Genomic DNA, 17,634 nt, shown 5'->3' on the forward strand with positions numbered 1-17,634 from the left:
TCCTATTGGTTGCTAGGGATGTTGCTAAGCTGAAAGACATTGCAGCCTTCTCATTGGCCCACAAGCAAGAAGCAGGGAGGGATCATGGGTTCAGATGAAAAAATATCTAGTTTATTCGCGAATACGAATATATAGCACCATATTCAAAATCTTTGCGAATTCTCGAAGTGGAGATATTCACGATTAAAATTTGCGATTCTAATATTCGCACCCAACACTAGTGAAAATGTGTCCTCTAGAATGATAAACCAGGTTTCACTCTCTGATGGTCTGATGGATGAATCTGGGTTTAAAGAGAATGCTACCTACACAAATTCATTAAATTGAACTCTGTTTTGTGAGCCAGATCTTCTTAGTTAACATACATACCTGACCCCACAAACTGAACACAAATGTCCACAGACACACAGCAAAGTGTTGTGGAACACTTTTTCATAACAGTAGAGAATGTCATAGCCGAAAAAGGGGCACAACTCTACATCAACATGCATGATTTTGTAATAGGATTTCCACCATACACGTGTGATGGTCAGGTGTCCACATACTTTGGGTCATCTAGTGCATGGACCACTGTATGTACATTATTATAGACATGTGTATGCCAGAAAGTGTTTGACTTCTAATACTCACAAGTATCTCATTGTGCCACAAATAGTACTGAACAGACGTGCTTATTTCTTTGCCCCCGGCTAATACTGTTGACGATATAACAGAGGATCCAAGGTAAGTGCCCGCATGCCTAGAGCAAAACAAGAGAACAAATCATAAAAATTGTAGATACATACAGGATGGACAATTCTTTAAACTTGGCCATTGACAATGATCTGTCATCTAAGATGGTCCCAGGCAGGACAGAGGGCAACTATTTAGTAGTCATGTAAGTAAGGTCACCTACGTAACATGACTGGCTAAACAGTACTTACAGGGACTTTAAAATAAATCTGTCAGAAGGAAACTCACTGATAAACTAGGCACAACGCCATGTTGGCCTAGTTCAGCTGAATGTAATAACATAATGTGTAATAGAACATTTAATACATATTTAAATGAGCAGATAAGTGCACCAAGGGCAGGTCCAAGCCCCTCTGTGCACCCTTGCTCCTCCTGTTTCCTCTGACAGCCCCTCCTTCTTGATTGACAGGACCAGGCGAGTTGGCTATGCAGGAACATCACCCTGTCCATCAAGAAGGTCCTGAATGCTAAGTTACATGTCCATACTCACTCCTGTTCAACCACTGCGCACCCAAAAACTGGTGATGGAATACATTGTAAGGACTTCTGAGCATGCACATATAATAAAGAGGACTCCTGAGTGTGCACTCAGAAGTCCTCTCGATGTATTTCAGTACTAGTTTGTGGGTACATAGCGGAGGAATGGGGGTGACAATGGACATGTAACTATTTAGTATACAACTGTCCTTATATACTGTAGAACAGCATCCCCCTGCCTCATAGCATTGACAATAGCGGGCACTTACTGCTCGCTGATACAGATGGAGCAGGGTTAGCACTCCAGTTCTTAACTCAAATTTTTTAATTTATCGCGTTATCTTGAGACAAAAGCCATTGAAAAGCAATTGAAGGTGTTTGCTTAGATTAGATAACACAACTCAGAAATCTCAGAAAACAGGAGTGTTAACTCTACTCCATCCGTATGTATGTCCCGGCGGTTAGTTAGTTATTCAGCGCACCGGGAATGCAGCAGAAGGACTTACTGCTGACAGCACTGGCCATCAGTGAGAAATAGCAATGAAGATAAATATATATATTTAGGGTATACCTATTAATATACTGTACACTATGTGAGGGAGCAGCGAGGGCAGCAGCTCCAGGCCCAGCGCGTCTTCCTAGTCAGTACTGCACTGTACTGTATTAGAAAGACGGACATGCCTCAGTTACGCTCATTTAAGAGAGCGATGCTAAGGAACATTTCTGGACAAATTTTCTAGTATGAATGTAAGATTTTTCTAAATAAACTAAGATTATAAAAATATTCATTATCTCTGTTCCTACACATGAGCAAAAAAAACAAAATGACCGACATGGCAGCTATAACATCGTACTAGGATATTCCTCCTGTTAAATACCTACCTAATAACATATAGTATTTAAAAATTGGCTTTTCTTTGACACACCAGGTGTATTTTTCTGCATCAACTGCTTGTTTAGCCCCTTCCTGCCCCATAAGGTACTATGCCTCTTAGTACCTTCTTGAGATAATAAGAGCATCATTACCAGCAACTGCCAGCTGTAACTAAAAAGCCATTAATGGTAATAACTGAGATCCCAGCCACTTAAATGGGTTGTGTAACTTCAACAAGTGGCATTTATCATGTACAGAAAATTAATACAAGGCACTTACAAATGTATTGTTAGTATCCATATTGCTTCCTTTGCTGACTTGATTCATTTTTTGATCACATTATACACTGCTCGTTGCCATGGTTACGACCACCCGGCAATCCATCAGTGGTGGTTGTGCTTGCACACTATAGGAAAAAACACCAGTCTATGTGTGCTTCCACAGTCCCAGTGTCACGCCCTGCCCTGTGAGTGATCTAAGAAGATCTGTCAGACTTGCTGCACGTGAATCTATCTGACAGATTAATTTGTTGTGGCTTTGGGCAGGATCCCACCCCCTCACAGGTTCTGCTTATTAGTTTGTTAGTGATGCTATTTATTCCTGCCTCTCACTATAGCCCTTGCGGTTTATAGTTTCTCCTGGAGTTCTCTGCTGGTGTTTTGTGGATCTCCTGCTCCCAGTTCATCTTCAGTTAAGTCCTCCTTAGGCCTTAGGTAGACACAGGTTCCTTCATCTTGTGCAAGGAACCGGTTGTCTTTTCGCCTGCTCCCTAGCTGGGGGTTTGTATCAGTTGCAGCAGGGCTTAGGTTCGAGTGCATGAACACTTCTACCATCAAGATTTGTTCATGTTGGTAGCAGTCAGGGAAAGGCTCAGGGATTGTCAGGAGGTGACCTTTCCCTGTTCCCTAGCTGTGGGGCCTAGCCTTCTGTTTTGTTTAATTTTGTTGTGTTTGGTTTACTTCCCCTCTCTCACGCTCCGTGACATTATAAACCGCCCATACCGTAATTTTTTTTTCCCTTGCTCCGTGCAAAATGGAAGCTGGTTGATCGCATGCAGGAATTATCTTGGGAGGTAGCAGACCTCTGTAATTCAGTTGCACTGTGTCAGCCTTGAACCAAAGGTCGCTCTCCCAGATAGGTTTTCGGGGGAAGTGATAACTTTGTTCGGTTCAGAGAGTCATGTAAATTATATTTTCGTCTACATCCGATTTCATCTGGAGACGAAAATCAAAAAGTGGGGATTATCATTTCTCTGCTAAAAGGTGATGCTCAGTCCTGGGCTTTTTCTCTGCCGATCGGTTTGCTGTCCCTCCGATCGGTGGACGAGTTTTTCAGAGCCCTGGGCCTGATTTATGATGACCCGGACCAGGTCTCTCTGGCCGAATCTAAGCTGCGTAGCTTGTGTCAGGGAGAACATACTGCTGAGTCATATTATGCTGAATTTAGAAAATGGGTGACTGACTCGAGTGGAATGACCCTGCACTCCCTAGTCAGTTCTGTCAGGGGCTGTCTGAGAAACTAAAAGACGCCCTTGCGTTTCATGGAAATCCCGATTCGTTGGAGGCGGTCATGGCTCTAGCCGTAAGGATTGATAGACATCTGAGGGAGAGGTGCAAGGTTCCCCTCAGGCAGGAGGCACTGTTATTTGGGGAATCTGTCCCTCGGTGTACAGTGACACTTCAACCTGGGACTGGAGAGGAACCTATGCAGTTAGGTCAGGTCTCTTCTTGCCTTGGTAATAGGAACTCTAAAATACAGAGAAGACTGTTATTTCTGTGGTAAAGAAGGACATTTTGTTAATGTGTGTCCTTTTATTAAGCATCAAAGTGGTAACAAAAAGAAAAAGGAGGGTTCTTTTTAAAAAAAAAAATATGTTCCCTTACTCTTTGTAGCGTGAATGAAAAGTCAGAACAGGTATATTTGTATTCTACCTGCAGTACCCGATTCCTCCTGCCTGCCATGGTAGTGCTAGACTCTGAAAATATTGAATTAGAAGTATTTGTTAATCTTGTTGATTAACAATTTGTTCAGAGTCATGGTCTTAGAACTAGCAGAGATATCAGTGTTTGCTATAGATTCCACTCCTCTCTCACAAAAAAGTCTAACTCATATTGTGCAGGATATTCAATTGAGGGTGGGTGATTCTCATGTTGAATCCATTTCTTGTTTTGTTCTTAAAGGTTTGCCTGCTCCGCTGGTTCTGGGTTTACCATGGTTGACCAAACATAATCCGACCATTGACTGGCAAACTAGACAAATCAGTAATTGGAGTGATTTTTGTATGGACAACTGTCTTGGCTCATCTATTTCTGGGGTATCCACTAAGGTGTTACCTCCATTTCTTTTAGATTTTTCGGATGTATTCTCGGAGGGTGGAGATCAGGAGTTGCCCCCCCACCGAGAGTATGATTGTCCGATCAATCTTATTCCTGGAGCAAAATTGCCAAAATCTTGGTTATATAATCTTTCCCAATCCGAAAGAGTAGCTATGCGGGAGTATATTGCAGAAGGTTTAACAAAAGGACATATTAGACCATCTAAAATTAAATCACCTATGACAGTGGGCTTCTTTTTTGTAAAAATAAAGACAGGTCCCTTAGACCGTGCCTAGATTTCCGTGAACTGAATCTCATTATCGCCCGTGACACATATTCCCTTGATTCCGGATCTATTTGATTAGATTGTTGGTGCCAAGGTGTTTTCTAAGTTGGATTTAAGAGGAGCTTATAATCTGATAAGAATCAGGGAAGGGGATGAATGAAAGACGGCCTTCAATACCCCTGAGGGTCCCTTCGAAAACCTGGTTATGCCATTTGGTTTAACTAATGCCCCGGCAGTCTTCCAGCACTTTATCAATTAAATTTTTCATCATTTGGTGGGTAGGTTTATCATTGTTTACCTCGATGACATACTGATTTACTCCCCCGATATGGAGACTCATCAGGATCATTCAAGACAAGTATTATTGGTCCTTCGGGAGAATAAATTGTATGCTAAGTTGGAAAAATGCGTGTTTGATGTTCAGGAACTGCAGTTTCTGGGTTACTTACTTTCTGCTTCAGGTTTTCGCATGGATCCCAAAAAGGTCCGTGCTGTACTAGAATGGGACCGGCAGGAGAATCAGAAAGCGCTGATGCGGTTTTTAGGATTTACTAATTACTACAGGAAGTTTATCCTGAATTATTACACTATTATCAAACCTTTGACCGATATGACTAGGAAGGGCGCTGACTTCTCTGTCTGGACGGAAGAGGCATTACAGGCTTTTTCTGCAATTAAGGAATGTTTTGCTTCCACTCCCATTCTGATGCAACTCGGTGTGTCTCAACCCTTTATTGTGGAGGTTGACGCGTCAGAAGTGGGAGTCGGAGCAGTTTTGTCGCAGGGTCCCTCTCCTAGCAAATGGTGTCCATGTGCTTTTTTCTCTAAGAAACTCTCTGCTGCCCAAAAAAATTATGATGTTGGGAATAGGGAGTTGTTGGCCATCAAATTGGCCTTTGAGGAATGGCGTCATTGGCTAGAAGGAGCGATTCATCCGATTACAGTAATTACTGACTATAAGAATCTGGCTTACCTGCAATTAGCAAAGCGTCTGAACCCTAGGCAGGCCAGATGGTCATTGTTCTTTGCCAGGTTTAATTTTGTGGTCACTTATCGTCCTGGGATCAAAAATGTCAAAGTGTATGCTTTGTCACGTAGCTTTCCTGGGAGGGAGATTCAGAGGATCCTGCTCCGATTTTGGCTGATGGGGTGGTGGTATCCGCTCTTTATCCCGAGCTGGAGGCGGAAGTGTTGGGGGTTCAAGGTGAGGCACCTGATTCCTGTCCTCCAGGGAAGTTGTTTGTTCCTTCAGAACTGCAACACAAGGTGTTCAAGGAACCTCATGATATTGTCCTTGTGGGACACCCTGGGAGTAGATCCACGGTGGATCTTATTTCCCGGAGATTCTGGTGGCCAGGTTTGCATAAATGTGTTGAGGGCTATGTAGCAGCTTGTGAGACCTGTGCACGCGCTAAGGTAGCTTACACTCGGCCATCAGGATCTCTTCTTCCGCTGTCTATTCCATCTCGTCCTTGGAAGCATTTGTCCATGGACTTCATCACTGATTTACCAAGTTCCTCTGGGAAAACTGATTTTGGTGATGGTGGACCGCTTCAGTAAGATGGCTCACTTTGTACCATTATCAGGTTTGCCCAATGCTAAAACTCTTGCTCAGGTGTTTATTGATAACATCGTGAAATTACACGGCATCCCCTTTGATGTGGTGTCTGATAGGGGGACGCAATTTGTTTCCAGGTTTTGGAAGGTGTTTTGTACTCGTCTGGGTATTTAGTTGTCTTTCTCTTCGGCTTTCCATCCTCAGTCGAATGGACAAACTGAGCTAACTAACTAGAACCTGGAGACTTATTTGAGGTGTTTTGTCACTGAGAATCAGGAAGAATGGTCCTCGTTTTTGTCCTTGGCTGAGTTTGCCTTGACTAACCATAGACAGGAGTCAACTGATAAGTCACCATTTTTTGGCGCATATGGTTTTCACCCTCAGTTTGATACTTTTTCTGGGACTGAATCTTCTGGTATACCTGAAGAGGAGAGATTATCTTCTTTGTCTTCTATCTGATAAGATTCAGGGTAATTTGAAAAAGATGGGTGAAAGATATAAACAGATGGCTGACAAGAGACGTATGACTGGTCCAGACCTGTGTGTGGGTGATTTGATGTAGTTGTCCACTAAGTTGAAAGTACCCTCTTGGAAGTTGGGCCCAATATTTATTGGTCCTTACAAAATCTCGACTATTATTAATCCGGTGGCGTTTCGTCTGGAACTTCTGCAGGCCTGGAAAATCCATAATGTGTTTCACAGGTCCTTGTTGAAAAAGTATGTTGAACCTGCTGAACCATCTACTTTGCCTCCTCCTCTTGTCTTGGTAGATGGCAATCTGGAGTTTCACATCTCCAGAATACTCAACTCACATGTTCTTCTGGGTTCCCTTCCGTACCTGGTGCATTGGAGGGGATACGGTCCTGAGGAAAGAATTTAATTTCCGGCTACCGATGTCAATGCTAGCCGCCTTGTGAACGCCTTAGACAGGGCACACCCGGATAAAGTTGGTCCTGGGTGCCCAGAGGTCACCCGTAGAGGGGGGGATACTGTCACGCCCTGCCCTGTGAGTGATCTGAGAAGATCTGTCAGACTTGCTGCACGTGAATCTGACAGATTGCTTTGTTGTGGCTTTGGGCAGGATCCCACCCCCTCACAGGTTCTGCTCATTAGTTTGTTAGTGATGCTATTTTTTCCTGCCTCTCACTATAGCCCTTGCGATTTATAGTTTCTCCAGGAGTTCTCTGCTGGTGTTTTGTGGATCTCCTGCTCCCAGTTTGTCTTCAGTTAAGTCCTCCTTCCTTCCCATCTGTGGTTTGTACTGGCTAGGCCTTAGGTGGATGCGGGTTCCTTCATCTTGTGCAAGGAACCAGTTGTCTTTTCGCCTGCTCCCTTGCTCAGGGTTTGTATCAGTTACAGCAGGGCTTAGGTTCGAGTGCATGAACACTTCTACCATCGAGATTTGTTCACGTTGGTAGCAGTCAGGGAAAGGCTCAGGGATTCTCAGGAGGTGACCTTTCCCTGTTCCCTAGCTGTGGGGCCTAGCCTGCTGTTTTGTTTAATTTTGTTGTGTTTGGTTTGCTTCCCTTCCCTCACCCTCCGTGACACCCAGCCACCAGAGAGGCTGATGCTTTTTCCTATAATGTGCAAGCACAACCACCACTGATGGATTTCAGGGTGGTCTATAACCATGGAAACAAGCAGTATATAATGTGATGGAAAAATGAATCTATGCAGAAAAGAAAGCAATACGGACAATCACAATACATTAGTAAGTGCCTTTTATTAACTTTCTCTATATGATAAATGCCACTTGCTGAAGTGACACAACCCCTTTAAACCTCGTTAGAGAGCAGAGGCGCTCCTGTGGTCACCCTATGGTTGGGGTGCTGACGGGTTGCTCTGGCAACTGGGAGTCTACCAAAGCATTTGCCATATGTATCTGCCTGCTAGTTTACAATAAAATAAATAAACATATATATATATATATATATATACACAGTACAGACCAAAAGTTTGGACACACCTTCTCATTCAAAGAGTTTTATTTATTTTCATGACTATGAAGGCATCAAAACTATGAATTAACACATGTGGAATTATATACATAACAAACAAGTGTGAAACAACTGAAAATATGTCATATTCTAGGTTCTTCAAAGTAGCCACCTTTTGCTTTGATTACTGCTTTGCACACTCTTGGCATTCTCTTCATGAGCTTCAAGAGGTAGTCCCCTGAAATAGTCTTCCAACAGTCTTGAAGGAGTTCCCAGAGATGCTTAGCACTTGTTGGCCCTTTTGCCTTCACTCTGCGGTCCAGCTCACCCCAAACCATCTCGATTGGGTTCAGGTCCGGTGACTGTGGAGGCCAGGTCATCTGGCGCAGCACCCCATCACTCTCCTTCATGGTCAAATAGCCCTTACTTTTAAAGTTTTCCCAATTTTTCGGCTGACTGACTGACCTTCATTTCCTAAAGTAATGATGGCCACTCGTTTTTCTTTACTTAGCTGCTTTTTTCTTGCCATAATACAAATTCTAACAGTCTATTCAGTAGGACTATCAGCTGTGTATCCACCTGACTTCTCCTCAACGCAACTGATGGTCCCAACTCCATTTATAAGGCAAGAAATCCCACTTATTAAACCTGACAGGGCACACCTGTGAAGTGAAAACCATTTCAGGGGACTACCTCTTGAAGCTCATCAAGATAATGCCAAGAGTGTGCAAAGCAGTAATCAAAGCAAAAGGTGGCTACTTTGAAGAACCTAGAATATGACATATTTTCAGTTGTTTCACACTTGTTTGTTATGTATATAATTCCACATGTGTTAATTCATAGTTTTGATGCCTTAAGTGTGAATCTACAATTTTCATAGTCATGAAAATAAAGAAAACTCTTTGAATGAGAAGGTGTGTCCAAACTTTTGGTCTGTAGTGTATATATATAAAAAAAACTAACTACAATTTCTGCTTGTTGAAAAAAGCGCACGGACCAAATGGCGTCCATAAAAAAAGGACGGGGGGAGGGAGGGGGGTGGTAAGGGACAGGGACGGAGGGTGGTTTAGGGATCTGGGACAGCTGCAAATGAAAAAAAAAAAAATCAGTGCAGCAATTCCAGATGTTCTTCTTCTTTTCTTCTTTCAGCAGCAAAGGGTTAAAATCACAGTGGTGTGCACCATAAGTCCCAGCAAGCCACAAGCAGCACAGAAAGGCACAGAACCTCTCTGCATGCAGTCACCAGCTAGAATGGCTGCATGCAGGGAAGTTCTGCCCTTTCCTGTGCAGCTATAGCGCTGCCATTAGCTAGAGCGTTGTTCCAGCCAATCGCAGCGCTGGCAGGGGACCCAAAACACGAGTGTCCCCTGCCTCACCTTGGAGGTGACCGGTGCTGACCAGTTCAGCACCGGCCACCTCCCCCTGACCCGCCCCGATGCCTGTGACAGCTTCCTGTGCTGCGATGTGCCGGTCTTCATTGATCGGCCAATCTCAGCGCTTGGAGCTGCAGGGGGGTTGGTGTAGAACCATGCTACCCTTACCCATCATGGCTGCCTGCCGGTAAGAGCAGCCATGGTGCTGCAATTCCCCCCGATCTTTCCCCATCTTGGCCGATTAATTTTTTTTCCTCGCATTACACACAGTTTGTATCCTGGAGTTATGCCAGCGCCTATTCCTGCCTATATGCCTATAGTGTGCAGGCACAACCACCGGTGCTGGATTGTAGGGTGGTTGTAACCATGAAAACAAGCAGTATATAATGAGATGGAAAAATTAATCCAGCCAGCAAAGGAGGCAATATGGACAATCACAATACATTAGTAAGTGCCTTGTATTAAATTTCTTTTCATGATAAATGCCATTAGCAGAAGTGACACATCTGTAAGGCTGTTCTAAATGTACATACAAGTTACATCTAACCTGTCACCCTTTACATATATCAACTTCAGCTGTTTTGCAGCTGTTCCAGATCCCTAAACCGCCCTCCGTCCCTGTCCGTTCCCGCTGCTCTCCCTCCCCCCTGTCCTTTTTTACGGACGCCGTTTTATATAAAAATATATAACTATATATATATATATATATATATATATATATATATATACATATATCTATACACTGAACAAAAATATATATACACTGAACAAAAATATAAACGCAACACTTTGACATGACAGATCATGAGACCAGTAAAACAGGCAGTGGTTGAGGACCTGCGATGATGTCACCATCATGTGACTAGTGCAGGAGAGGAGTGCAGTGAAGAGGACAAGTCATGGGGAAGAAGCTTTGGTGATGTCTGCTACATGAAGAGAGGTAAGTGAAGAGAGAGGCAGAGCAATGATGGGAGTTGTGGTTATTTAACTGGGACTGTATGTTAGGGCTGAAGGGAGAGATGTTATTTACATGGGACTTAACGTTCAGGGGGTTGGGAATGGGTTAGAGCTGTTCTAAGTGTACAGTCGTGGCCAAAAGTTTTGAGAATTACATAAATATTGGAAATTGGAAAAGTTGCTGCTTAAGTTTTTATAATAGCAATTTGCATATACTCCAGAATGTTATGAAGAGTGATCAGATGAATTGCATAGTCCTTCTTTGCCATGAAAATTAACTTAATCCCAAAAAAACCTTTCCACTGCATTTCATTGCTGTCATTAAAGGACCTGCTGAGATCATTTCAGTAATCGTCTTGTTAACTCAGGTGAGAATGTTGACGAGCACAAGGCTGGAGATCATTATGTCAGGCTGATTGGGTTAAAATGGCAGACTTGACATGGTAAAAGGAGGGTGATGCTTGAAATCATTGTTCTTCCATTGTTAACCATGGTAACCTGCAAAGAAACGCGTGCAGCCATCATTGCGTTGCATAAAAATGGCTTCACAGGAAGGATATTGTGGCTACTAAGATTGCACCTCAATCAACAATTTATAGGATCATCAAGAACTTCAAGGAAAGAGGTTCAATTCTTGTTAAGAAGGCTTCAGGGTGTCCAAGAAAGTCCAGCAAGCGCCAGGATCGTCTCCTAAAGAGGATTCAGCTGCGGGATCGGAGTGCCACCAGTGCAGAGCTTGCTCAGGAATGGCAGCAGGCAGGTGTGAGCGCATCTGCACGCACAGTGAGGCGAAGACTTTTGGAAGATGGCCTGGTGTCAAGAAGGGCAGCAAAGATGCCACTTCTCTCCAAAAAAAACATCAGGGACAGATTGATCTTCTGCAGAAAGTATGGTGAATGGACTGCTGAGGACTGGGGCAAAGTCATATTCTCTGATGAAGCCTCTTTCCGATTGTTCGGGGCATCTGGAAAAAGGCTTGTCCGGAGAAGAAAAGGTGAGCGCTACCATCAGTCCTGTGTCATGCCAACAATAAAGCATCCTGAGACCATTCATGTGTGGGGTTGCTTCTCATCCAAGGGAGTGGGCTCACTCACAATTTTGCCCAAAAACACAGCCATGAATAAAGAATGGTACCAAAACACCCTCCAACACCAACTTCTTCCAACAATCCAACAACAGTTTGGTGAAGAACAATGCATTTTCCAGCACGATGGAGCACCGTGCCATAAGGCAAAAGTGATAACTAAGTGGCTCAGGGACCAAAACGTTGACATTTTGGGTCCATGGCCTGGAAACTCCCCAGATCTTAATCCCATTGAGAACTTGTGGTCAATCCTCAAGAGGCGGATGGACAAACAAAAACCCACTAATTCTGACAAACTCCAAGAAGTGATTATGAAAGAATGGGTTGCTATCAGTCAGGAATTGGCCCAGAAGTTGATTGAGAGCATGCCCAGTCGAATTGCAGAGGTCCTGAAAAAGAAGGGCCAACACTGCAAATACTGACTGCATAAATGTCATGTAATTGTCGATAAAAGCCTTTGAAACGTATGAAGTGCGTGTAATTATATTTCACTACATCACAGAAACAACTGAAACAAAGATCTAAAAGCAGTTTAGCAGCAAACTTTGTGAAAACTAATATTTGTGTCATTCTCAAAACTTTTGGCCACTACTGTATATACAAGTTACATCTAACCATCTATATTCATCAACTTCAGTAAAGAAAGAGATTATTGTCTATAAAGTTAAAGGGATTTTTCAGAACTTACTTAATACCCTTAGGATCAGCAGGGGTCCAATTTCTGGCACCCCCACCAATCAGCTGTTTGCACCAGAAATACACAGCTTCATCCACCATGCCTCCTTAGTTATAGAAGCAGCCCTGCTGTAGCCAGGCACGGCCACTACACAATGTATGGAGCTGTGTAGTTTCAGTGTCGCAGCTAGTGAAGACAGTTGATCGGCAGGAGTGCTGGGAGTTTGGATCTCCACCTAAGGATAGGTCATCAATAAGTTTGTCCTGGGAAAGCTCCAGTTACCTGTTCACTTGCACCATACATGGGGTGATGGATGCCACCGCTCCTCACTAATTCTGCTGCTCTATTTTTAATTACGGTAATTAGAACTTAAGTCAGACCCAAGTGCTGCAAATGTCTATGAAGGTACATCACGACAGGCAAGAAAGTTCAGACGAAGCTGGGGAGAGGGGGTAAAAACCCACCCATGTTAGTAGTGTTGAATCGTAATGTGAATGCTAAAGCAGGACAGAACAATTCAATTAGACTGTGTGCTCAATAAAGTCAGAAGGCCCTGAAGAAGCAGAGCAAGTGCTATATCAGATCTGAAGATGCAGACATTGACTTCTGAATGTACTTTCCTTATTGTTACTGTAATGTTAGATGACAATAGCAGAGGATTTAAAGCATAAGACCGGGATAGACACTTTAGCTACAATTCTATAGAAACTCCAAGGCACCTTAAGTGCCGAATTGATCATCAGATCAATAAAACACAATATCATTCATTCCTACACACAAATGGTCAACATAACGGTGTCCTCCTCCATACCCATTATATCCAGCAAATGGTTCAGTTGCTCTTATTACAGCACAGAATCATAAGAAAGAAAAATGGAAAAGAAGATTGTCATTTGCAGCCATCAAATTGCCTTACATCTGCAAATCATATTATTACTGTTTTATTGTGGGGGTCTACTGCCCTCTAGTGTTCAGAGTACATATTACACACTAATTATTATTATTATATTTTTTTTTACCCCTTCAAGCGACAGCCTGTTTGGACCAAATGCCGAAGCCTCATTTTTCAAATCTGACATATGTCACTTTAAGTGGTAATAATTTTGGAACACTTTTACTTATCCAAGCCACTCTGAGACTGTTTTCTTGTGACAAATCGTACTTCATAATAGTGGTGCATTTGAGTTGATACATTTTACCTTTAAGCATAAAAAAATAAAACATTTTCAGAAAATTTGAAAAAATTTGCTATTTTCAAAATTTGAATTTCTTTGCTTTAAGATGAATAGTGTAAAATTCGCTATTTTCAAAATTAAAATTTCTTTTTTTTTTAAGACGAATAGTGTTACTTCATAAAATAGTTATTACTTTACATTCCCCATCTGTTTACTTTATGTTGGCATCATTTTGTAAATGTCATTTTATTTTTTTAGGAATTTAGAAGGTTTAGAAGTTTAAAAGCACATTTTAAAATTTTTAAGAAAATTTCCAAAACCCACTTTAACCTCTTCGAGACTGGGCCATTTACCCCCTTCCTGACCAGGCCTAATTTAGCAAATCTGACATGTGTCACTTTATGTGGTAATAAATTTGGATCACTTTTACCTATCCAAGACTGTTTTCTCGTGACACATTGTACTTCATGTAAATTTGAGTTAATATGTTTTACCTTTATTTATAAAAAAAAATCCAAAAGTTAATGACAATTTGAAAAAACTCACTGTTTTCTAAATTTGAATCTCTCTGCTTTTAAAACAAAAAATGATACCTCTTAAAATATTTATCACTTAACATTCCACATATGTCTACTTTATGTTTTAAATATCACTTAATTTTTTTAGGACGTTAGAAGGCTTAGAATTTTAGAAGCAATTCTGAAAATTTTTAAGAACATTTTCAAAACACACTTTTTAAGGACCAGTTCAGGTCTGAAGTCACTTTGTGGGGCTTTAACAGTGGAAACCCCCCATAAATGACCCCATTGTAAAAACTACACCCCTCAAGTTACTCAAAACTGATTTTACTAACTTTGTTAACCCTTTAGGTGTTTTACAAGAATTAAAAGAAAATGGAGATAAAATTTAAAAATTTCTCTATTTTGGCAGATTTTCCATTTTAATCCATTTTTTTTCTTTAACACATTGAGGGTTAACAGCCAAACAAAACTTAATATTTATTACTCTGATTCTGCAGTTTACATAAACACCCCACATGTGGTCATAAACTGATGCAAGGGGACACGGCAGGGCGCAGAAGAAAAGGAGCGCCATATGGTTTTTGGAAGGCAGATTTTGCTGAACTGGTTTTCAGATGCCATGTCCCATTTGAAGCCCCCCTGATGCACCCTTACAGTAGAAACTCCTAAAAATTGACACCATTTTGCAAACTAGGGGATAAGGTTCCAGTTTTATTCGTACTATTTTTAATTGCTCTATATTGTGTTTTTTGTGAGACAAGGAAACCAAAAAATGTCTGTATTGGCACTGTTTTTATTTTTTACAACATTAATCTGACAGGGTAGATCATGTGCTATTTTTATAGAGCAAGTTGTTATGGACGCAATGATATCAAATATGTCTACTTTCTTTGTTTGCTTGAGTTTTACATAATGAAGCATTTTTTTACAAAAAAAATTGTTTTTGTGTCTCCATTTTCTGAACGTTATATTTTTTTTATTTTTATGCCAATCGTCTTGTGCATGGGCTACTTTTTTGCAGGAAGAGTTGATGTTTTTACTGGTACCTTTTTTTGGGTACATATGATTTTTTGATTATTCATTTTTACACTTTATGTGGCAAGGTGACAAAAAAATTGGTTGTTTCAGAATAGTTTTTATTTATTTATTTTTACAGAGTTCTCCTGAGGGGTTAAGTCATTTGACATTTTTATAGAGCAGATCGTTACGGACGTGGAAATACCTAATATGTATACTTTTTCCTATGTATTTAAGATTTACACAACAATAGCATTTTTCTTTAACAAAAAAAAGATGTTTTAGTGTCTCCATAGTCTGAGAGCCATAGCTTTTTTATTTTGTCTTAGTTAGGATCTAATTTTTTGCAGGATGAGGTGATGGTTTGATTGGGACTATTTTGGGGGCATCCGCCTTTTTGATCGCTTGGTGTTGCACTTTATGTGATGTTAGCTTTTTTGGCACTGTTTTTATTTGATTTTTAATAAGGTGTTCACGGGAGGGGTTAGGTCATGTGATATTTTTATAGAGATGGTTGTTACGGACACGGCGATACCTAATACAGATGTAGCAGGGTTAGCACTCCAGCTCTTAACTCATATTTCTTAACTCATCGCGTTATTTTGAGACAAAAGCCATTGAAAAGCAATTGAAGGTGTTTGCTTAGATTAGATAACACAACTCAGAAATCTCAGAAAACAGTGTTAACTCTACTCCATCCGTATGTATACTTTTTTTTATTTATTTCACTTTAACACAAAAATAGCATTTTGTAAACAAAAAATGATGTTTTAATGTCTTCATGTTCTGCGAGCTATAGTTTGGGGGTTTTTTTTCAGCGATTTTCTTAACTACGGGCTCATTTTTTGCGGGATGAGGTGATGGTTTTATTGGTGCCATTTTGTGGGACATATGCCTTTTTGATCACTTGGTGTTGCACTTTTTGTGATGTAAGGTGACAAAAATAGAATTTTTTTTACACAGTTTTTTATTTATTTTTTATGGTGTTTATAGGACGAGGTGGATCATGTGATATATTTATAGAGCTGTCCGTCACAGATGTGGCAATATCAAATATGTCTATTTTATTTATTTTTGTTTCTATTTTTAACATCTTTTTTTAATTATTTAATTGGGTTTTTTCTTTTTTTTACATGTGAAACCTTTTTTAACCGCCTCCGGACCGCCTAACGCAGGATTGCGTTCCGGAGGCGGTCGATTCATTCCACCTGGACGCGCCGGTGCGTCATCTCGCGAGAGGCGAGATTTCCTGTGAACGCGCGCACACAGGAGCGCGCGTTCACAGGAACTGAAGGTAAACAAGTGGATCTGCAGCCTGCCAGCGGCGATCGTTCGATGGCAGGCTGTAGATGCGATTTTTTTAACCCCTTAAAGGTATATTAGACACTGTTTTGATAACAGCGTCTAATATACCTGCTACCTGGTCCTCTGGTGGTCCCTTTTGCTTGGATATACCACCAGAGGACACAGGCAGCTCTGTAAGTAGCACCAATCACCACTACACTACACCCCCCCGTCACTTATTAACCCCTTAATAACCCCTGATCACCCCATATAGACTCCCTGATCACACCCCTGTCATTGATCACCCCCCTGTAAGGCTCCATTCAGACGTCAATATGTGTTTTGCGGATCCGCGGACCCACGGATCCGCAAAACACATACGGACGTCTGAATGGAGTCTTACAGGGGGTGATCAATGACAGGGGGGTGATCACCCCATATTAGACTCCCTGATCACCCCCCTGTCATTGATCACCCCCCTGTAAGGCTCCATTCAGACGTCAGTATGTGTTTTGCGGATCCGCGGACCCACGGATGCGCGGATCGGCAAAACACATACGGATGTCTGAATGGAGCCTTACAGGGGGGTGATCACCCCATATAGACTCCCTGATCACCCCACTGTCATTGATCAGCCCCCTGTAAGGCTCCATTCAGACGTCAGTATGTGTTTTACGGATCCGCAAAACACATACGGACGTCTGAATGGAGCCTTACAGGGGGGTGATCACCCCATATAGACTCCCTGATCACCCCCCTGTAAGGCTCCATTCAGACGTCAGTATGTATTTTGCGGATCCGCAAAGCACATACGGACGTCTGAATGGAGCCTTACAGGGGGGTGATCACCCCATATAGACTCCCTGATCACCCCCCTGTCATTGATCACCCCCCTGTAAGGCTCCATTCAAAACACATACGGACGTCTGAATGGAGTCTTACAGGGGGTGATCAATGACAGGGGGGTGATCACCCCATATTAGACTCCCTGATCACCCCCCTGTCATTGATCACCCCCCTGTAAGGCTCCATTCAGATGTCAGTATGTGTTTTGCGGATCCGCGGACCCACGGATGTGCGGATCCGCAAAACACATACGGACGTCTGAATGGAGCCTTACAGGGGGGTGATCACCCCATATAGACTCCCTGATCACCCCCCTGTCATTGATCAGCCCCCTGTAAGGCTCCATTCAGACGTCAGTATGTGTTTTGCGGATCCGCAAAGCACATATGGGCGTCTGAATGGAGCCTTACAGGGGGGTGATCACCCCCCTGTCATTGATCACCCCCCTGTAAGGCTCCATTCAGACGTCAGTATGTATTTTGCGGATCCGCAAAGCACATACGGACGTCTGAATGGAGCCTT

General features: G+C 42.2%; 1 protein-coding gene across 1 annotated transcript in view; it reads right to left on the reverse strand.

Moving 5' to 3' along the window:
* The window catches only part of ADGRD2 (adhesion G protein-coupled receptor D2), a 388,936-nt gene that overhangs the window by 312,212 nt on the left and 59,090 nt on the right, over positions 1 to 17,634 (reverse strand). Inside the window, exons 11-12 of the mRNA XM_040406278.1 lie at positions 627 to 739; positions 542 to 555 (exon numbers count right to left, since the gene is read on the reverse strand). Of these exons, the coding sequence (XP_040262212.1) occupies positions 542 to 555; positions 627 to 739 (127 nt within the window). The remainder of the gene's footprint in view (positions 1 to 541; positions 556 to 626; positions 740 to 17,634) is intronic.

This window comes from Bufo bufo, chromosome 8 (genome assembly GCF_905171765.1).
Source record: "Bufo bufo chromosome 8, aBufBuf1.1, whole genome shotgun sequence".
NCBI classification, from domain to species: Eukaryota; Metazoa; Chordata; class Amphibia; order Anura; family Bufonidae; genus Bufo; species Bufo bufo.